The 18,561-nt window shown below is 53.7% G+C and overlaps 1 protein-coding gene across 2 annotated transcripts in view; it reads right to left on the bottom strand.

Moving 5' to 3' along the window:
* The window catches only part of ARHGEF18 (Rho/Rac guanine nucleotide exchange factor 18), a 50,002-nt gene extending 32,667 nt beyond the window's left edge, over positions 1 to 17,335 (bottom strand). The window contains exons 1-10 of one of the 2 annotated variants that reach the window (XM_009934166.2): positions 17,260 to 17,335; positions 11,599 to 11,735; positions 10,609 to 11,108; positions 8,677 to 8,887; positions 8,021 to 8,135; positions 7,021 to 7,078; positions 6,762 to 6,806; positions 6,394 to 6,474; positions 5,908 to 6,013; positions 5,179 to 5,353 (exon numbers count right to left, since the gene is read on the bottom strand). In XM_009934166.2, the coding sequence (XP_009932468.2) occupies positions 5,179 to 5,353; positions 5,908 to 6,013; positions 6,394 to 6,474; positions 6,762 to 6,806; positions 7,021 to 7,078; positions 8,021 to 8,135; positions 8,677 to 8,887; positions 10,609 to 11,108; positions 11,599 to 11,735; positions 17,260 to 17,335 (1,504 nt within the window). Of the gene's footprint in view, positions 1 to 5,178; positions 5,354 to 5,907; positions 6,014 to 6,393; positions 6,475 to 6,761; positions 6,807 to 7,020; positions 7,079 to 8,020; positions 8,136 to 8,676; positions 8,888 to 10,608; positions 11,109 to 11,598; positions 11,736 to 17,259 lie in introns of those variants that run through there. The other variant, XM_075444050.1, reaches the window with a different exon arrangement.
* Positions 17,336 to 18,561: the final 1,226 nt, after the last annotated feature.

Genomic DNA, 18,561 nt, shown 5'->3' on the forward strand with positions numbered 1-18,561 from the left:
CCGAGTGACAGCTTTAACAGTGTAGTTCATGTGTTTGCGCGGCGGCCGGGACTTCACTCTAAATACGTAATTCGTTATTAAGAGCCTGGTGGGATTTGCCGTTGAAAACGTGCTGAAGTGTTTACAGCCGCTGCTGCCAAGGCGCGATCGGGGTGCCCGGCGCTGGCTGCCTTATCCGCCCCGTGACCGCGAGTGCCTGCCCGGGCCCTCGGCAGTGACCTCTGTGCAGAGAAACGATGAAAGCAAAGGGGAATTTTGTTCACAATCAGCAGATTCGCGCACTGACTTGCTTGCTGGAAAAACCGCATTTTCCCCGACGCCAGAAAGGTTTGACCTAGTACTAGCAGCAGGCTGCTGAAGTGCAGGGAGATCAGAAGAGCTCATGCCCTCGCCTTACCCCGGATCTGTGATTCACTCCGGGGATTTACAATACTGATCCCCATCGCAAGTTTGTCATATTTTCAATCACGCACATCCAAGCTGCCTGTCGAGCTTGGAAGCGCAACACACGCGATTACAAGACCAACTTCCCTCTCAAAATCCAGCCTGCAGCTTTCCCGCGCTGCTTTGAAAGAACCTGCCACCGTTTGGGCTGGGAATGTGCTCAGATCCCAGACTGCCACGGGACCAATATTGCCTCTGGTTGCCACACTGCAACCTGTTTAATCAATTTTATTTTCTCTCTTCGTCTTATAGTTGCAAGCTTTTCAGAAATGGTACCTTTTGTGCTGTTTCTACAAGAACAACAAGGTCCCAGTCGTTTGTTGGGGCCTCGCAGCACTACAGAGAAATAATCATTAAATAAAGTGGTTTGGGGGTAAACAGCTGGCTGTCACTTGGTGACAGATTAATCCTTAGACACTTCAAACTTTGTGCTCCCTGTAACATAAAAGTAAAGCATTGCAGATTGCCCAACTACAGCTGTCACGGAGAGAACGTGCTGTGCTGGTGCGGCTGGCCTCAGGGCATCTCCACAAAATCAGTGCAAAATCTGGCACAGCAACCGGCTGAAAGACTCCGTAGCTTAGAGCTAAGGTTTGGGTCGCAAAGAAGAGAACAGCACCGGCTTTCTAATCCTGTGCAATTCTGTAGCAACAAAAGATTTCTTACTGAATGAGATGCAGGTAGATTACTGTCATGGAGCCTTATGCATTTGTCAGGCCAAGTGTACAAGACCCTGAGGTTTTATGAGGAGCAGCGCCTTGGAGATGTTCCAGATGAAGGCAATACTGCCCAGATACGAAAAGAAAGTGAAAAGCAGAAAAGGAGAAGGACTGAGATTAGTATATTGTTCAGCTTCCTTTTCTAAAACCTCTAGAGTTCGGTAAAGCCAGCTCTATGTCAGCAGACTCATAGCTCAGCCAGTGTTCCCTCTGAAACCAGCGCTGCAGACCACTTTCACATTTGCTTCAGATCCTGCTTCATTGGCTTATAACCACATTAACCCACAGCCTGTCACAGTCAGTCTGGTTTCGCCTGTTTTATTTGGACTCCTGTCAGTAATTATTTATTCCAAGTGAGACTCCCAGTCCATTTATCGTCATTTTACAGCAGCCAAACCTCCTTTTTCTCCCCAAAATAGCAGCTTTTTGGCAGCTGTGTCTCCAGAAATGCAAAGTTTCAGGTTGCCTACTGCTTTTCATATTTCTCAGGGCTCTCTACGGGCTATGAGAAGAAATTTCAGGACAGAAAATCAAGTAATTCCTCCTTATTATAAGCCAAAACTATCCTTCCCCTATTAGCTTATTGGCCCTGTGCTGGGAATCCTAAAAGCAAAAGTGTGCAGGCACAAGTGCCAACTGAGAGGTGAATTTCACACCAAATTTCAAGTCCAAACCAAAAGCCATTCTCATCTCTCTTCCTTACAGATAAAGAAGCGTGGGTGGAGGACGTTTGCCTGACAAACTGCAGAGACCCATGTCTTCCATTTACCCGCAGAACTGTTGTGAGAAAGGAAACGGTTCTCCAAACGTCTTTCACAATATGCCTTAAATAAGTCCTGGCGACAAGTTGTTACAGCAACTTGTTATAAATCAGCCTGCATTCTGAAGCAGCCAGCAAGGGTCAGCCTAGGACAGGGGACAGCCTGGTGTCCAGCACAGCCTGTATTGTTCAGGGAGATTCATTAAACTGAGCGACTTCTCTTAAGAAGAGGCATTTGTCGGAAGCCTACCAAACACTTTGGTTGCAGCTGTAGGTTTCCTTTTGAAGAGGATGTCGATCTGACCTCCCTACAGGGGCTAGGGCTCTGTCTTTCCCATAAAGTAATAGAGATGCAACTCTTGTCTGAAGAAGATGTAGAAGACCCACCTCTACCCTACTGCTCAAGCTCAAGTCACTAGGAGGGAAGCAATCCTCCTGCCATCCGTATTCCACGGCGTATCCTTGGCTCGCCTCTACGGCACAGGCTGCTTGGAGAGCTCTTCTCCTGTCAGGGCTTTCCTGGGACTCATCTAACTCCTGTTGCATAAACTCTGGAAGCATGTTTATAAGACAGGATTAATTTAGGCACAGAATCTTCTCCACCCTTGACAGCAAAGGCTCAAAAGGAGCTTTCTCCATTTCCAGGTGAACAATAAACCTAGAGACTCACAGCTCAAAGTTTATGTAACAGCAAAGTTTGGGTGGCCACTGTTGTTGAGATCCCAGTGGCTGCAATCATTCCTGGTTGTTTTTCATCCTAACGTCACCTCTGGGAGACCCTGGAACTGGAGCTGCAGAAGCTCTCCTGCATCTGTACTCTCAACACACACTTTGTACCGCGCGGTGTGCGGGTAGATGGGAGGAATTGGGTGGGAGAGGGAAACGAGTTACCATGTACAGGGCCACCTGGGCTGCCTACTTTCTTCACAGCATGTTTCTAGCAGAACGCTGATTCCTTGTTCTGAATTAAAAGCAGAATTCCTCCTGCTGTTGCTCTCTCTACTAAGAAGAGCTCGCGCTCTATTTCATCACAGCTGTGGTAGCCACTGGACTTTTTGTGTCCACAGGACAGCAAAAAGACCTCAGGCTTCCTAATCATTTCCCCATCCTGCCTCCCCCTGGCTTCAGCTCATCCCTTTCTTTAACCACCTTCTTTTCTGGTCTTTTCTTTCCACGAGCCTGTTTTGTCTTCTACCACGCGGTGGTGCTGCAGTTAAAAATTCCATGGAGATAACACAAACAGCAGCACCTGACCATGAGATGGACCGAGGGCTGGCCAGGGGCCCAAGCGTATAGATGGTGAAGTGTGAGTTCATTATGAGAAAACAAGATGAGCAGCCAAATATCCTCAGATCCTGCAAGTGACTGCAGCTCAGACCAAGCCCTGACGGAGCAGCTCACGCTTCAGAAAAGTGGGCCTGCTGCTCTGGCTGCATGGTGGCCCCAAAGCTTGCTTTTCAAGAGCCCCATCAGTGACTTATCAGGAGTCTAGCACTGCTGCTAGAAGCAATAACAGGAACTAGTGATATCCACTATCAGCTCTGCTGCCCAGAAGCAGCTCGCAAAGGTTTTGGCCCAACGTAATCCAAATATAGGCGCTCTCAGGCGAACAGCTGTCACACAACAAGTCCCAATCCAGATCTGACCACAGACAGGCCATTAATTTTCATGAACATCTCAGAACCCTGCCCAGTTGTTCAGCCTCAGTTCAAGTCACCACAAAGGGAACATGCAAAAACAAGCTCTGCTGGCAACGTTAGCCTGGGCAGCGTATCCCTGAGCAGCCCAGAAAGCCAGAGGAGATGTCACAGAGCCCCAAACACAAAGCAGTTCCTCAGCCACCTGGCAGCTTTTCTCCTGTGCATTAGCAAGATCCAAGAAGACATTCCTCGTGGAAAGGCTGAGAAACAACGTAAAGGTTACTATAACTCACGTCCAGTCCCCACGCATTTATGATGTACGACGATATGCCGAGCCGTGCACCCATTTCAACAGCTAGCTCCAACCCCCTGCACTCCAGATCACAGATCTCCATTGCGGTTGTCCAGAGGAGAATAACTCACACCGGCAATGACCACAGAGTTCGCAAGACCACACAGAGCACGGCTCCAAGGTCCTGGTGCACTGGGGATCAAGGACTGTCTGTATCCTTTCAGTTTCAGATATTTTTTGTAAAGCAGCGTGGAAGACTGTGAACAGAGCCTCTGATATGAGGTTCCTCAGTCAGGAATAACAAGGCATAACTCTGCCTCCTCTCTTAATATTTGGATTATCTCTAAATATCCACAAAGCACTTGCTGTTATTCAGTTCCCTGGTTCCTACTTTTTGCTGACACTTGAAAAATGTTCACTAACAGCTGAGCCTGTGGCCCTTTTCAATTTCCCTCCAGCTGCCCTGAAGGGAAAATATGCTTCTCACAGCGCGTATCTGTGGGCAACCAGTTCGTTTATGCCCCAGGAAGGTTTTACTGACCTTAAGAGCCTCTAAGAGACCCTTACTGGAGAGTGAGCATTGCTGGAGGATACTGGGTAGAGAAAGAGAGCAATTATCTAATTTCCAGAAGATTTTCTCTGCCCACAGCCTATCCCTTGGGAATTAAAATGTTCTTCAGTACCCTGAGTACCTGCCCCAAAGAGAAGGGACAGGGTTTGTCCATCAGCCAAAGCCATGCAGCAATGCCACAGTGAAAGCAGTGGGAGGGCAGAGTCCTGTGCAGCTGCCATCCCTGTGCACTACTTATGCCTGAAAAGCAACAATCACCTCACCCACGCAGGTTCTAGGGGGCACTGTCTGACTTTTGTGTTAGTTAATAAAGTTTTAGGTGCTCTAGAAATCCCTGTGCCCGTGCATAGGGCAGATGCGGAGCGGAGATGTTACTGCATCTGCGAAAAACATCCTAGAAGATCCAGCCTCACTCAGGCAGCAGGGATATTTGCTTGGGCAAAGCAGAGCTTTGTGGAAAAAAAAAATTATTAAAGGAAAAGTTGACCTAGAAGCCTCCTTAGGGGAAAGGGGCAGGAAACGGTCAAGTGGCCAAAGAAAATTAGGATAAGCTATTTCCAGGAAGGATTGTAGAGATCTTTTAGACTATCTGGAGAAATAACCGAGCCAGGCCAAGCAGGGTGGTGGGGTACAGCGAAGCCAGGCAGAAAAGCAAAGCAATCCATGAGGCTGATTTAAGCAGGGGAATAGCCGGCCGGGGAGCGGGTCGCAGGCAGGCTGGGTCAGAGCCAGGCAGTGACAGCCATACTCACTCAGGCACTGCAGACCACTTTTATTCGCAAGAGGTTTGGCACACAGTGAGCAGCTGGTGCAACTGGAGAAAACCCCTGGCACAAGCTGGTGCCGATTGATCTCTTTCCACCTCTCTTTTGGCTCCTTTGTCTCTTTCTCCTTCTCTCTCTCTTTTGGCTGCTCTTTGTTCTTACCCTGGAAGGAGAGAAAAACACAGCTCCATTACAGGCCTCGCACTGCCCACACATTCCTTTCCCCGCTGGTAAAAACGAGCATGCAGAAAGCTGATGCGCAGCAAGTACCATGGGCACCTTTGTGCCCGAGCCTTTGGGATGGCCGTGCTTTTCCCAAATGCCTTCCTAAGGCTCAGGCCAGCCCCTCTAGACTAGGTCCACGCGTGGTGAAGGGCAGGACACAGCACTGCAGCACGTGTCTGTGCCTCTGCGGGCTCTCCTCCTCGCTGCAGTGGGTCATCCAGGCAGTCACCCAGCCAAAGCACTCTCCTGCTCTGCACAACTCGTGCTAAGAAGCATGAGAGCAGCCAGAACATGCCCTGGAGCAAGGTGGGCTGAAAGTCAGGGGTCACTCTGTCCAGTGCATAATGTTAGGGGTCACAGTGCATCTGCTGACCAATACAGAGGCCTCAGCCACCCAAAAGCAATCCAGCTAACTGGTCCGTGGGGTGAGATCCCCTTTTCTACTTGAAAAATTCAACAATTCCTTCCACAAATTCAGCATCTCTCCCTCACCTTATCCTTCTGCCAGGACCCAGTGACCCGGCTCCGCAGTGAACTCAGACGTCGCATCACCTTCGTGCCTTTCTCTGCTTTATCGTTCTTGCCACTGTCCTCATTTCTGAAACAAGACCGAAAACATCTTAACTAAGGGGAGGTTAATTGGCCAAGCACAGTTCAGGGAGATCACTGATGAAGGATTACTTTAGGACCCCATCTCTGAGCTTTCCATCTCCTGGAGGATCGAGTTCGGCATCAGTCATGCCATTTATTAATGGGACACTTGCAAATAAGGAGCTGAACTTTCACATTATGTGTGTGAGCTCTGGCTGTCTCTGTTCAGTGCCATGCACAATGAGGCCCCAATCCTGGCTGAACCATTGCAGATAAAAGCGCTCTGCACACAGTATTAGCAGGGAAGTACAGCTTAGATGGAGTGGGGGCTGAAATCAGTCTGCTCTGGGAACACAAAGCGTGTGGGTTACCGTCTGTCTCACTTACTCATTAGACAGGAACTCAAACCAGGTGAGGTTCTGCTGGGAAGAATCACGGCCTTCTTGCACAGAAGCTCTCTGCTTTGCCCTGTGCAGGGAGAAGACATGAGACACACAGCAAAGACTACAAGAGCAGAACTTTTGGGTCAACAGAAAGGCTTGTCTTTGGAGACGGGGCAGGAACACGTTTAGAGTTAGAAGAGGCACATGAAATGCTACTTCTCTTAGCAATTCTACCCTAGTTTCACTGGAAGAATACAGTGATTCTGGTACCCTGGGGATTTGCCCCTCTCTGGGGACGAAGTGTCATTTGCCAGGTGGGTCCTAGGCAGACCCATGACCTCCCCACCTGCACCCTCTCCCAGACACACTTACCCATGATATTGTTTCAGCTCCTGAAGTACCTGCTGGACAATTAGCCTACCAGGGATGAGGCAAAAGAAAAGCAAGAGATTAGAAAATGGCCTTGCGAAGACATTTTGCATCCCACAAAGCATCAGGTGCTGGTTTACGACCAACTACTCAGCTGTGCCCCAGCATGGAGTGGGATCTCCTTTGCTGTTGCATCTCCAGTGGCTCAGGTGTACTCAAGAATCTCAGCCATCTCAAAACAGCCAGGACTGACAATACCTACACGTGGTCTGGGGACACGTGGTCCTTCTCCAGCATCTCCAGAGCAGGGGGTTCAACACCTGGAACATAAAACACTCTCAGCAAAGATCCTGGTTTGCCTTCGCAGAGTACCATGTTGCAGGCTATGCCATTGCACCCAGTTAATCTTGCTGGGCTCCCACTCTGCCTTTAAGGGGGAAGGAGAAGTGCTGGAAACAGTGAGGGAGGTAAAGGCTGCACTGCATTTCTGTGAAGGAGGGGAAGGCTGCATCACTTCTCTGTGTTACCCCTCCCTTCTCCAGTCTGTATTACATTACCTCCTGAGGATCCTGCTTGCAGCTAGAGGGTAGGAGCTGATTCCACCCCAGAGACCCTCCCCCCATGACAGCCAGCTTCCCCTCCCCTCCCCAGGCTGTGCTGTTAACAAGTCTTTACATTTTGCTGGGGGACAGTCCTCACAGGTGGAAGAGGTTAATGGATTCCAGCAGCATGGAGAAGGCCAAACTAAAGTTTAGAGCTAGGGTGCCTGTTTTCCTAAGGCTTCTTGGCTTTCAGTGCAGAAACCAGAACCTGACAGGCTTGTCCCAGAGCCTGCTGCCCTGCCAGCTGTGCACGGCGGGTAAGTCAAGGGCACCGCTGTCTGAAGGGGCCTGCACACAGCCCATGTTTGCCCTGTTCGTTGGGGTACAGGAGCAAGGGCACATTTAAACCCAGGCAGATGAAGCCTTTTGTTCCTGGGAACCTATCTTTGCCTTGTGTGAGTAGGGAGCGACCAATGCACCGGCCACAGAGATGTTCTATGGCAATGTGTCACTGGGGACGGGCACGTCTGAGCTGAGACTGCGCTGTTAGCCAGGATCAGACTCAAAGTCAGCTTGACTTTTTATTTCGGGAGCTCCTGGGACCGTGTAGGAGGGAAGGGCAGAGGATGTCTAGGCTTGCAGAGGCTAGCTCTCCAGTTTATCTTCTTAATCACAAATACCTTGAACTCATTTAATGCTGTATATATAGTCTATACCAACCTTCCACGGCAGGAAGAGAAGTGTCAAAACTGCAAGGTACGTGAGGGGAGGCAAGCGTCTCGCAGGCTGATGGGACGGACTTTGACCTCAGTCTTTTCCCATTGCTGCCACATTCCTGGAGAAGTGAAAAGTCATGGACATCTTTGGTCCTCTGTGCCTGCCGGGGCACAGCAGGGCTGGCAAGGTCTAAGGCCGGGAATCTCGACTCAAGTGATCATCCCTGCCTTTCCGCAGCCTCCGACCCTGCATGCCTACCCTGGAAGCCCCAGGGCAGATTCTCATGCTGGGAAATTCCCCAGAGGAAAGCAGTGTGAAAGAGGAGATTATAGAAAAGATGGAGCCAGACTCTTCTTAGAGGTGCACAGTGACAGGACAAGAGGCAACAGGCACAGGTTGCCACAAGGGAATTTCCGACTAGATTTATAGGAGAAGAGGGCTGTGCATCAGCCAGCTCCAGGGCCGTTATCCTGCAAGAAGGGGCAGTTTGCCCGGAGCAGAGAAAGCCTGTTCTTGCTGAGATTCCTGCAGACCTCCTGGCACACCGGGTTCGACGCTGGCACCGAAGGAGTCCAGTCTGCAGCTGACCCCTGCGTGTGTTGCTGTCTGCAGCCCAGCTTGCCCTGCTGCCCATACGCACGCATCCCTCGCACACTCACCGCCTCCTCCAAGCCAGGGCTGACCATGAGGTTCGGGTGCAACGGCTCTATCTCCACTTTGATCACCGTGCCGCCCGCGCCGCTGCTCCAGGTTTCCAGTTCCCCTTTGGGCAGCTGAAGGGACACGCGAGGCTGCGGGCAGGACTGGCTGCCCTTCTCCTCATCCTCCTGCTCTGGGTCGCTGCCCATTTCTGTGGTGTCCAGGCTGAACCTAATTCAGTGAAGAGGAACAAGACAGTTTAGCAGACCCGTCCCGTTGTGCCAGGCATGGCCACAGCCCCTGCAATGTCCTAGCCTTGGGTGGACTGTCCTAAAGAGCGCATGCAACTGGGACAAGGAGGGGCACCACAGCAGGCACGTGGAAAAGGAAATGCTGGGAAGTGTCAGCCTGGCCACCAAGTCCTGAGCCTGTTAAAAACAACTTCTCTGGCTGCCATCAGCGAGTCCATGAGCTCCGTGGTCACCCGGGATGTTTAGTGCCGGACGGCTCTCGCTGATCTCTTAGCAACCCCTGAGACTGTGCAGCCACCCAGACAGCAGCCTGCCTCGCCTGCGTGAGAGCTGCTGTCCTGTCAGCTCCAATGCCAGGAAAGTCCCTCTGGGCACTTAGAAATGGCAGACGTTGTCATTTATCGAATCATCACTGTGGCATCATGTCATAAGTCCTGCTCCCACCGGGGCCTAGCTTCAAGTAAGAAAAAAGAAATCCTTTTCTGAGAAAAGGGGGGTGGACCAGCTCCCCCAGTGCCCCACGGTTTCCTGAACACCAAGTGCTGTTGCAGTGCCAACATCATAGGAGCAAAATGATGGATAGGGTTCAGTGGAAAATCTTACTCTCTGCATGGGTTCTGTCTGCAGATCACTGTCACTTCATTTCTGCTGCCAGAGACAGGCTTCGGGAAGCATTTGCTTAGGGGACAGCGGGGTGTATTCCCCTTCCCTGGCCCCATGCTCACACATGCTTAATCACCCAGCGAGGGGACCAAACAAGTCCCCGACGCTGACAGCCGCCCGGTGCCGCCGTTGCTCATGTGCCCGTTACACAGCATAAACTGTGAATGATCCACGGCACATGGAACAACAATAGGTCTGAGAACCAAAGTCTGAGCTTGATAAAGAACTGCCAAGATTTCAGACTGAGATAATTTAGGGTACCTTATAAGGAGGAGCGATAAAAATAGTCCTTGCTGGCTTGTACCTAACTCCCAGTCATCCGGGAGATCAATACATTTGTCAGCAGGGAAAGCGAGCCTGTGGGAAGCTGGAGCCCAAGGCATCGATGTGGCAGAAGCAGAGCACAGCAGTAACACCAGGTCTGGAAACAGCTCCCAGCCAGAGCTCAGCATCGTGCCACAAACGACACTGTCCTCTGCGGCCACGCGGAGGAGAGAGGGCTGGAGCACACTGCGGCGATTGCTGGCGCAGGCCCCAGCAAGCCGACTCACAGAAGAAAAAGGATTTGACAGAGCTCTCTTAATCCCCGTGGGGTGAGCAAAGTTCCCTTTGAGCCAGAGGACGGAGGCCATCAGGGCAGCTGATGCTGCTCGAGGTTCTCTCCAGACAGAAACAAGCTCTCCCCAGATGAGAGATCCTCCTCCTGGCCCCAAGACCAGGAAAAGAGGGTCTTCCTACTGCCAAGGAGACATTAAAACCTCTTGCTGCCCGAGCATCTGTTCCTCCACATCCCACCCATCATGAGCAGTAGGCGTCCAGCTGCTTTGGCAGATGCTGACAAGGGAGGGAGACCACCCAGCAGCAGCTAGAGCTCTGGGCAGTGCGATCACTCCAGCCTCACAGAACCACAGAATGTTAGGGGCTGGAAGGGACCTCTGTGGATCCTCTAGTCCAGCCCCCCTGCCGAAGCAGGGTAAGCATTCTCACGCAGCATCATTGTACTGTATGTATCAAATATTGCTCACAGTCCTGCTGTACCTGCGCTTGCAGTCCACGGGTGACATGGGGCTTTCCCAGCTGTGCCTCCGAGAGGTAGACATAGATCTCACCAGCGTGGGGAAGGACTCCTCGGCCTCCTGCAGATCCAGCTCTTTGCCTGTCTCTTCAGGACACTCTGGAGTGCTGGTGCCGTCTTCTGGCACTGCTGCACAGGAGCAAATGCGGCCTTTGTTCAGAAAGTGGCAGTCGGCTTCGCCGTAACGTACTGAGCAGGACACGGGATTGGAAAAAACAACGTTCACGGACATTTTGCCCAGAGCCCCTGGTCTCTCTTCCAATAAGCGGACGGCAGACACAGCCTGGGTCGCTTGTTCTGCCTGCGCTGCCGTCTCTGGTGCTGTTTTGGCAATTGGCGGGCTCAGGAGTCCCAGATCTCTGTAATACTCTGTGCCATGGAGAGCAGAGTCAGAGAGGAGATCCTCCGTGCTGCTGTGCAAGTCCGCTGCTGGGACGTCCAGCTCTGTGGAAGACGAGTCCTCCTGCAAAGACAGCAACAGCTTAGCCTGAGCACACAAATCCCGTCCAAGGGCCTTGCACCCATCCTGCGAAGATGACACCTTCCATGGAGGTTTGGAGCTGCTTTTCTTCCCTTTCTCATGGCAAGCAGCCCGCTTGCAGCTGGTGGGGCCAGGCCTGCAGCTGAGTTTCTCAAGCCAGACTTTCTCACAGCAGCGCTCCCCTGCTGCACCTCGCAGCCAGACCTGCCCCAGCCCCAGCAGCTCGCCTTCCTCCAGCCCCCGAGATCTCTCTGTGCCGTGTTCCTAACGCTGATACCAAGCACAGACGCATGATTTTTCACAGCAGAAGAAGCGATATAACCTTGTATTCATTCCTTAGTAGTCTGCATCAGTACCCCTTTCCCCTGTCCTTATTCCACCACAGCCCCTCTGAAAATGGTGCTGACCACCCGGTTTGCTGACGCTGGCTGCTGCCTCGCACGGTGGTAGCGGAAGGAAAAAGGGCACTTGCCTTTTCTTCAGCCATGCTGGTGGAGAAGGTGTCATCCTCAGCAATCAGGGATGGGAGGAAGCTTTTGGGGTTGGGATACTCCAAAGCAGGGGTGCTGTGGTCAGTGAATTCCTGTAAGCATGGCTTGCAGTCGGACCCTGCAAGACAAAGAAGGTCACAGCACGTGAGCAGACGGCCAGGAGGGATGTAAAACCAGCCACACACAGAGAGGTGAGATTAGGCAGCACTGAAATGCTCCACTGTCCCTCTGCTCCCTCACCCCTTGCAGACAGGCGCTGCCAGGCAATCTCAGGACCTCAGCAGCCTTGATCCTGTGGGAGCCTGGTGCAGGGGTCCCCTAACAGCAGAAACCTCATCCCTCGAGCCATGGCACGTGCAGGGGCAGAGATCAGGCTTGCACCTTCCCAGCCAGACCCTCCTAGGATATCCTATGCTGTGAAGGCTGTTTCCGCGATAAAACAGAAGAGTTAAGCGCATTTTGACGGCTGTTATTGACGTTATGGACCTTTAAAGCAGAAATTACAAATAAAACTATTGACAGTGATTTTATCTTCATCTGTAAGGAATAAAGGATGCCACTGGGAGGCCAAACAGAAGGCACCTCAGTGACTCCAGACAACGCTGAGTATGCAGAGCAATAGCGGGAGCGCGTAATTCTCCCGGTGCCGGCTCACTCGTGTGGGTTTTCCCCACGCAGGAGCGCTCAGCAAGTGTGAACCTGCGTGTGCGTACACCAGCGGACAACTCATTGAGAAACAAAAACAAGCTTTGGACTTGCTTCATGGTACAACAGATCGCCCAGCTGACTGAAGCACATTCCTATGCAACGAGACACACTGTAAACCTTAGCCACGATCTCTAAACCATCGCATGACTCATGGAGGCCTTTATTCCTTCGAGATGCATACAGCTGAGGCGAATGGAAAAAAGCCAGGCTGTTGGCCGAAGCACTGTGATGGATCTCTGAAGATGCAGAGAACAATAGCAAGAGACTGTAAGCGGCCATATCTATCAAATGGGAAAAAAAGGGCGAGAAACTGCTAGAAACCCATCATACTCCACGAAAGCCAAGTATGAAAACATTAATTTGAGGAAGATATTGTTAAAAAACACACCCTTGGAAACCTTGTGTCTTGCTGTGGCTTTTAATGCTACGTAACGCAGCCAGAAATTGCGTGATGCCAACTAGAAAAAGGCAGCAAACGTGAGGGAGAGTTCGGAGGTTTGTTCCTTGGATCCCGCTGCACACTGCAGGTGCCAGATTTTCTGTTTTAAGGAGTGTTTGGTGTGTTTAAATGTGTGCAGTCATTTCAAGTGAGGGTTTATAAATAATATAGAAAGCAAGCACTCTGTGAAGGCACTATTTTAATTAAGGGTTTTCCAGCTATAAGAGCAGGGAAAATTAGAAACAGGCATTCTAGCAGACTTGTAAACTTTACTTCACAAGACATTTTAAATTAATAGACAAATTCCTGCCCAGAACGTCCTTGGGCCACATCTGTAATGCTCTGTCTGTAAAAGTGGCAGAGGTTTAGTGGACTAGTGAACTTCAGCTTTTGCTTTCCTCAGATGCACCTGGATTGCCTCTAATCAGCTTGTAATCAAACACCAGCATTCTGAAGTGAATCCACATTTGAACAAGTGCAGGTTTTGGTGTGAGCTTGTAGGAGACACTAACCGAAGATGCCAGCGGGCAGCAAAAGCCACTGAACCCCCAAAACTGGCTGGGATGAAGGCTAGGGCAGAATGGACCCAAGCAGGTGGTGGGGAGGATCTGGGGGGACCAGGACAAATGGTGCTTCCCCTCATACAGGTCCAAGGAAGGGAGAAAAAGGAGATTCCCGGCTCTCACCGTCCCTTGCAGCGGCAGCAAACTACCCGCAGAGAAAGCAGCAAAGCTCCGAGAGGCGGCAGGGACGGAGCTGCAGGAGCTGGCAAGCGCTGTGGCCTGACAGAGGCCAGAGCCCCAGGTTTAGCTAAAACAAATAGGTTTTTTTCCTCCCAAGCCAGGTCCGGCCGTCCTGCCAAGGCTACGCTGGGCCTGCACCAGGCTCCAGGCTGCAGCTCTGAAGTGGATCCCTGGAACAGAGTCAGCTCCTCGGAGGCCTGGAAAATATTCCCTGTGCTCTGCCCGTGCCATGCAGGGCTCAGGATTTGGCCAAGGCATAGGCTGCAGTCAACAGACCCCCTCCAGACCCACCAAACAACTTATGTCCTCCTCGGAGGCTTCAGACACTCCTGTTCAACACGCGATAAATCAGGTTTGCAGCCAGCTGCCGGTGAACTCGGCGGCAGTGGCAGCACGCGGCGCACACGGGGCTGCAGCGATGGGGAGACCATTTTAGGCAATGTGTGAGCGCCAGACATGGCAATTCAGGGCTCCCCGCATCTGACGCCTCGGTCGGTTGATGCTGGGCTGGCACCGTGTATAGAGCCGAGCTGCGCGGGCTCTTGGGCAAGGGGGGCTGCTGGAGGGGCTCAGGGGGGAAAAATGCACTCAGGCATTAGGTTCTGGCATGATCACAGAATCACAGAATGGTCGGGGTTGGAAGGGACCTCTGTGGGTCATCTAGTCCAACCCTCCTGCCGAAGCAGGGTCACCTACAGTAGGTTGTAGAGGACCTACGGATATGATGAGCGAGGAGAGGCCAGCGTGGAGCACGCACAGGAGAGAGGCAGGTCTGAGGGGCCTTGGACACCCCTATATCCACGATCGAGGTGGTCACCCGTGTATCAGCAAGCATGGCAAACTCTGGAGCCATTGAGGCTGCTGGACTCTGCACTGGAGCCTGTTTGGAAGGACCCGTGCTCTGTCCAGCTGCGGCGTGGTGGCCAGGGGACAGGCCATCTTAGCTCCCCAGGCGCTGGCACACAGCAGCGTCCACGTTCACTCAGCTGAAGCTGGAGATGGGATGACAAAATGACACTTTCAAGAACATACGCTGTTTGCTTTAGCGGAACATTAAGCAGATTAGGTATTGCAGTTGCTTAATTTGCCTCTGGCCGGGAACCATAAAAGGTTATTGCTGCAGGGAGCAGCCTGATCGGAGGCATTCCCAGGGCAGAGCTGGGGAGGAAGCGTCGCTGGCTGGGCCGGGCAGGTCCCTGCACACGAGCGGGGCTCTGCTGCGCTTTGCCAGATCTTCCTGGCAAGCAAAACACCACGACTCTGGGCTCCTGCGAGGGGAGGAAGGAAGTAATGACAGGCGTCCGCTGCATGTGACAGCCTGGGACAGGCTCGGGGGTTTTGGTGCCGTGGGGACAGTGGGATCAGCCAGCTGAGCTGGTTTGTCTGGAGGAAGAAAACTCCATGCTGCTCTAACTATGTGCAAGGCCACCTGGAGCCCAACAAAGATTTAAATACTTCCATTTCAGACCTACAGTTGAAACCTCCCTCCTGCAACTGCCTCTGCTGATTCCCCTCGAACGGGCTGGTCACTGGAGACGCACCCGCCAGTGTCGCAGTGGGAGACGGCACCAGAGCAGCCAGCGCTGGAACAAGCTCTGCCGGCAGCGGCCCGTCCTCAGCTGCCTGCTGCGCTGCTCGGCGTGGGATGCTCAGAATCACAGAATCCCAGAATGGTCGGGGTTGGCAGGGACCTCTGTGGGTCCCCCAGCCCAACCCCCTCCCCAAGCAGGGTCACCCAGAGCAGGCTGCACAGCACCGCGGCCAGGCGGGGCTGGAATATCTCCAGAGAAGGAGACTCCACAGCCTCCCTGGGCAGCCTGGGCCAGGGCTCCGTCACCCTCAGAGGGAAGAAGTTCTTCCTCATGCTGCAGGTCCCTGGGCAACCCTGGGGGAAACACCAGAGGAAGCACGGATGCGAGCTCTCGCCATGCGGGCCACATCCTCCAAAAACTCCTTGCTTTTCCACCGCGGAAAGGCCGCACCAAACGTGGCGGGACAAAGGCACTGGTCCGTTCTGCCATGTGAAACAATCCCAGGAGGAAGGAAAGACCAGAGCGCCTGGGCATTTCCCAGCGATCGGGGGTAGAGACTGTTGGGAAACCACAGAAAGCAGCACGGACAAGAAACAAAAATTGTTCCGTCTCCTCTGGGCTCCTGCGCTGCTGGCCCCGCACCAGCTGCCCTTTGCGGGACGCCCGGAGCTATGGGGTGAAACAAGGGCTAAAGCAAGCGCTAAACTCGCCGTGCCAAAGTCGGACGAAGCGCAGCCCTTCGCCCGCCTGGGCCCCACATCGTCGGCCGCTGGCAGCGGGGGGGGTTGGCTGCTGCGGCCCCGGCTGGAGGAGGGGAGCAGATAAGCTGTCCGGCGTGGTAACACACTGCACAGCGAGCTGCTGTCTTATCACTGCCTTTGGAGCCCGGTTTTGGGCATGAAGGAGCGGGGAGCCAGCACAGTCCTCAGCTCACTCTCAGCGGAAGGGTCTCGGCGGGGCTGAGGGGGATTAGCAGCCCCTCTGATACCCTCCAAGCCACAGGAAAGAGTCACCGTGCCGCTTCCTCCGGTGACTCTGCCGGGCACTGGGGGCAGGTCCCACACAAACCAGCGAGTGCCACGGTGCAGAAAGCCAGTGCCAGGAGAGGAGCTGAGCAAGACCCAAATATTTGGTGCCCACAGCATGAGCCCCAGTGGGAAAAACTGCTCTGCAAGCACACGCTGCGGGGAGAGGGCTCTACCAGGATGCTCTCCAAAGCAGTCAGCACTTGCGAGCACTTCTGTAATGGCTATATACTTATTATAGCAATTAGCCCACCTGAGCGTTCCCAGTGAGCCCATAACCGCCCCAGCAGGCACAGCGCTGGGGAAGCTGGAGTGGGGTGTCCTTGCCAGGGCTTGGGGGAACTGCTCAGGGCTCACCACGGATCAGAGCCCTGCATGACCCTGCCTCCTGCTCTGAGTTAACCTTCCTTTGACCGTTCAGTTTGGAACTTGGTCTCCTGCCCATCCACGTCAGGGAAGGAATAGTGAGGGAGAAAGAGTATCAAGAGCTCTAATGCCACAGATAAAGGTACCCGAAAGCATCAGCCTGAAGGCAGCGTTTGCAGGCAAGGACAGCAGTGTCCGGCTCCTCCGGGACAGCCAACGTCCTGCTTCCCAGGGCTCTCGCTTCCCTCTTTCCGAGGCACGGCACTGCGTGCAGGAACGGGGCCAGTTCACACCATTGCTGTCATTTCCCATCCCTGCTGTCGGACACCGGGAAGCCCAGCCGGTGCCACACAACCCCCCCACGACTGACTGTGCTCTGAACACGGGGCTCTGCTTGTCAGCCCGCTCTGAAGGACTGGGGGAGTCCTTTCCCCAGCATCTGCTCAGGCACCAGACTCTCGACAGACGGCTCAGCCCGCGCCAGGCAGCCGTGCAGACAGCTGTCTGCAAACACTGGGACCTCCAGCTCACTGGCAGCAACGAAACACATTTATTACAAAACCAGAAGGCTGATACTTAACCCATTACCCAGCTCCTAAAAGCATTCATATGCCTCGAAAAGCAGATGAAATGGAAGGAAAAGTGTTACCCGACCCTTATGCAGTGTCTCCCGCAGAGCGGAGCGGGGTGCACCCAACACCAGGCTCTGCCCGGGGACCCCAGAGCTCTTTGCTACCTGCTCGTCCGGGCCAGGCTCTCCCGACCGCCCTGCGGCAGCCCCGCTCCCGACACACGGCTCAGACTTCTCTCCCCATGTGCAGGCCATTACCTCGCTTAAAGGACCATCTCTTCTTCCAGCGCTTCGAGAACGACGGCCAGGAGTGGTTGAGCAGTGAGTCTGCCATTTGGGAGCCCTCTGAGCCCTGGGCAAGGTATAACCCCGAGCAGGAGCCGACAGCACGGAGCACGGCAGAGCTCAGCGCGGTCTAAGGCAGCACTGCAGGCTGCAGCCCAGGGGCTGCCAAGGGGGGAGTGGAGGAGCCAAGTGTTTTGTCAGAAGCATCAGCTGATGGAAGCTGTAGCCAGAGAGAAATTCCTGGTCTCTGGCGTTCCCACCTGTGTGATGGGTCAGTGACTTCCTACAGCGGGGCCCGGGGATTAGTGGCCCCGGAGCACACACAGCCCCCGAACGCTGCTCGAGGCTTGCAGACAGAAACAAAACCCAAGCTGTCAACACATCCTAACCCCCTTCCCCTCTCTGTCAGAACCTCCCTGCTCTATTCACGACTGTCGCCCTGACAAACCACCACCCCTAAGCCAGTTCTGCAGGGGCAGAACCTTCACCTGGGTGGGAGTCACCTTCACCATCAACATAGTGTGAATTAGGACCACGGGCTTGATATTTGCACCTTTGGCATCATTTTCAAGTGCCGTGGCAGCTCAGGGAAGCCGTGAGACCCCGACCATCTGCAACATCAGCATCGCCTTGCAGCTCGCAGCAAACCCCATCCCCTGGCGAGGACCTTCCTCCAAGTCCTTCTCAGCTCTCCCACGCCGGGAGGCAGGTGGGAGCTAGCGATCTCCAAACTGCCCCAAGAGACCCAGTTCCCCACCCTGAGGTCTCCGAGCCCACTGCTCCTGACTGGCACCAGCTCCACAGCCCAGACCGGCTCCAAACTTTGCTCCCAACCCCTCGATTAGGCTGAAGGAGCTGAGTTTTACCCCTGCGAGGCTGCTGGGCTCCTGGGTCAGACTGAACCTTCTCCTTGCTGCTCAGCTCACGCTTGTGGCCCTGCCGAGCAGAGCCCAGCCAGTCTGGGAAGAGCCACAGGCACCTCCGTGGCACGGAGCCCACGCTTGTGTTATGCAAAGGCAGCTGGTGAGGAGCGTTTTCCCTCACCTGGCCACAAACCCCAAGGCGTCATCTGCCCAGCACAACCCTCCCCACATCCCCTCTGCTTCCATCTCCCCGATAACACGGGTGCCCAGCCCTGGAGTGGGAAGTTTGGAGGGGGATTTGGGGAACGCAGGCACAGACCCCTCTTGTGCCCAGCCCAAACGCAGCCGTGGGCAGTGCCAAGGTGTCCTTGCACACCTTCCCCTGCGGCACAGCAGCAGCAGGAGCTGAGAG

Source organism: Opisthocomus hoazin, chromosome 27 (assembly GCF_030867145.1).
Source record: "Opisthocomus hoazin isolate bOpiHoa1 chromosome 27, bOpiHoa1.hap1, whole genome shotgun sequence".
In the NCBI taxonomy this organism is placed as follows: Eukaryota; Metazoa; Chordata; class Aves; order Opisthocomiformes; family Opisthocomidae; genus Opisthocomus; species Opisthocomus hoazin.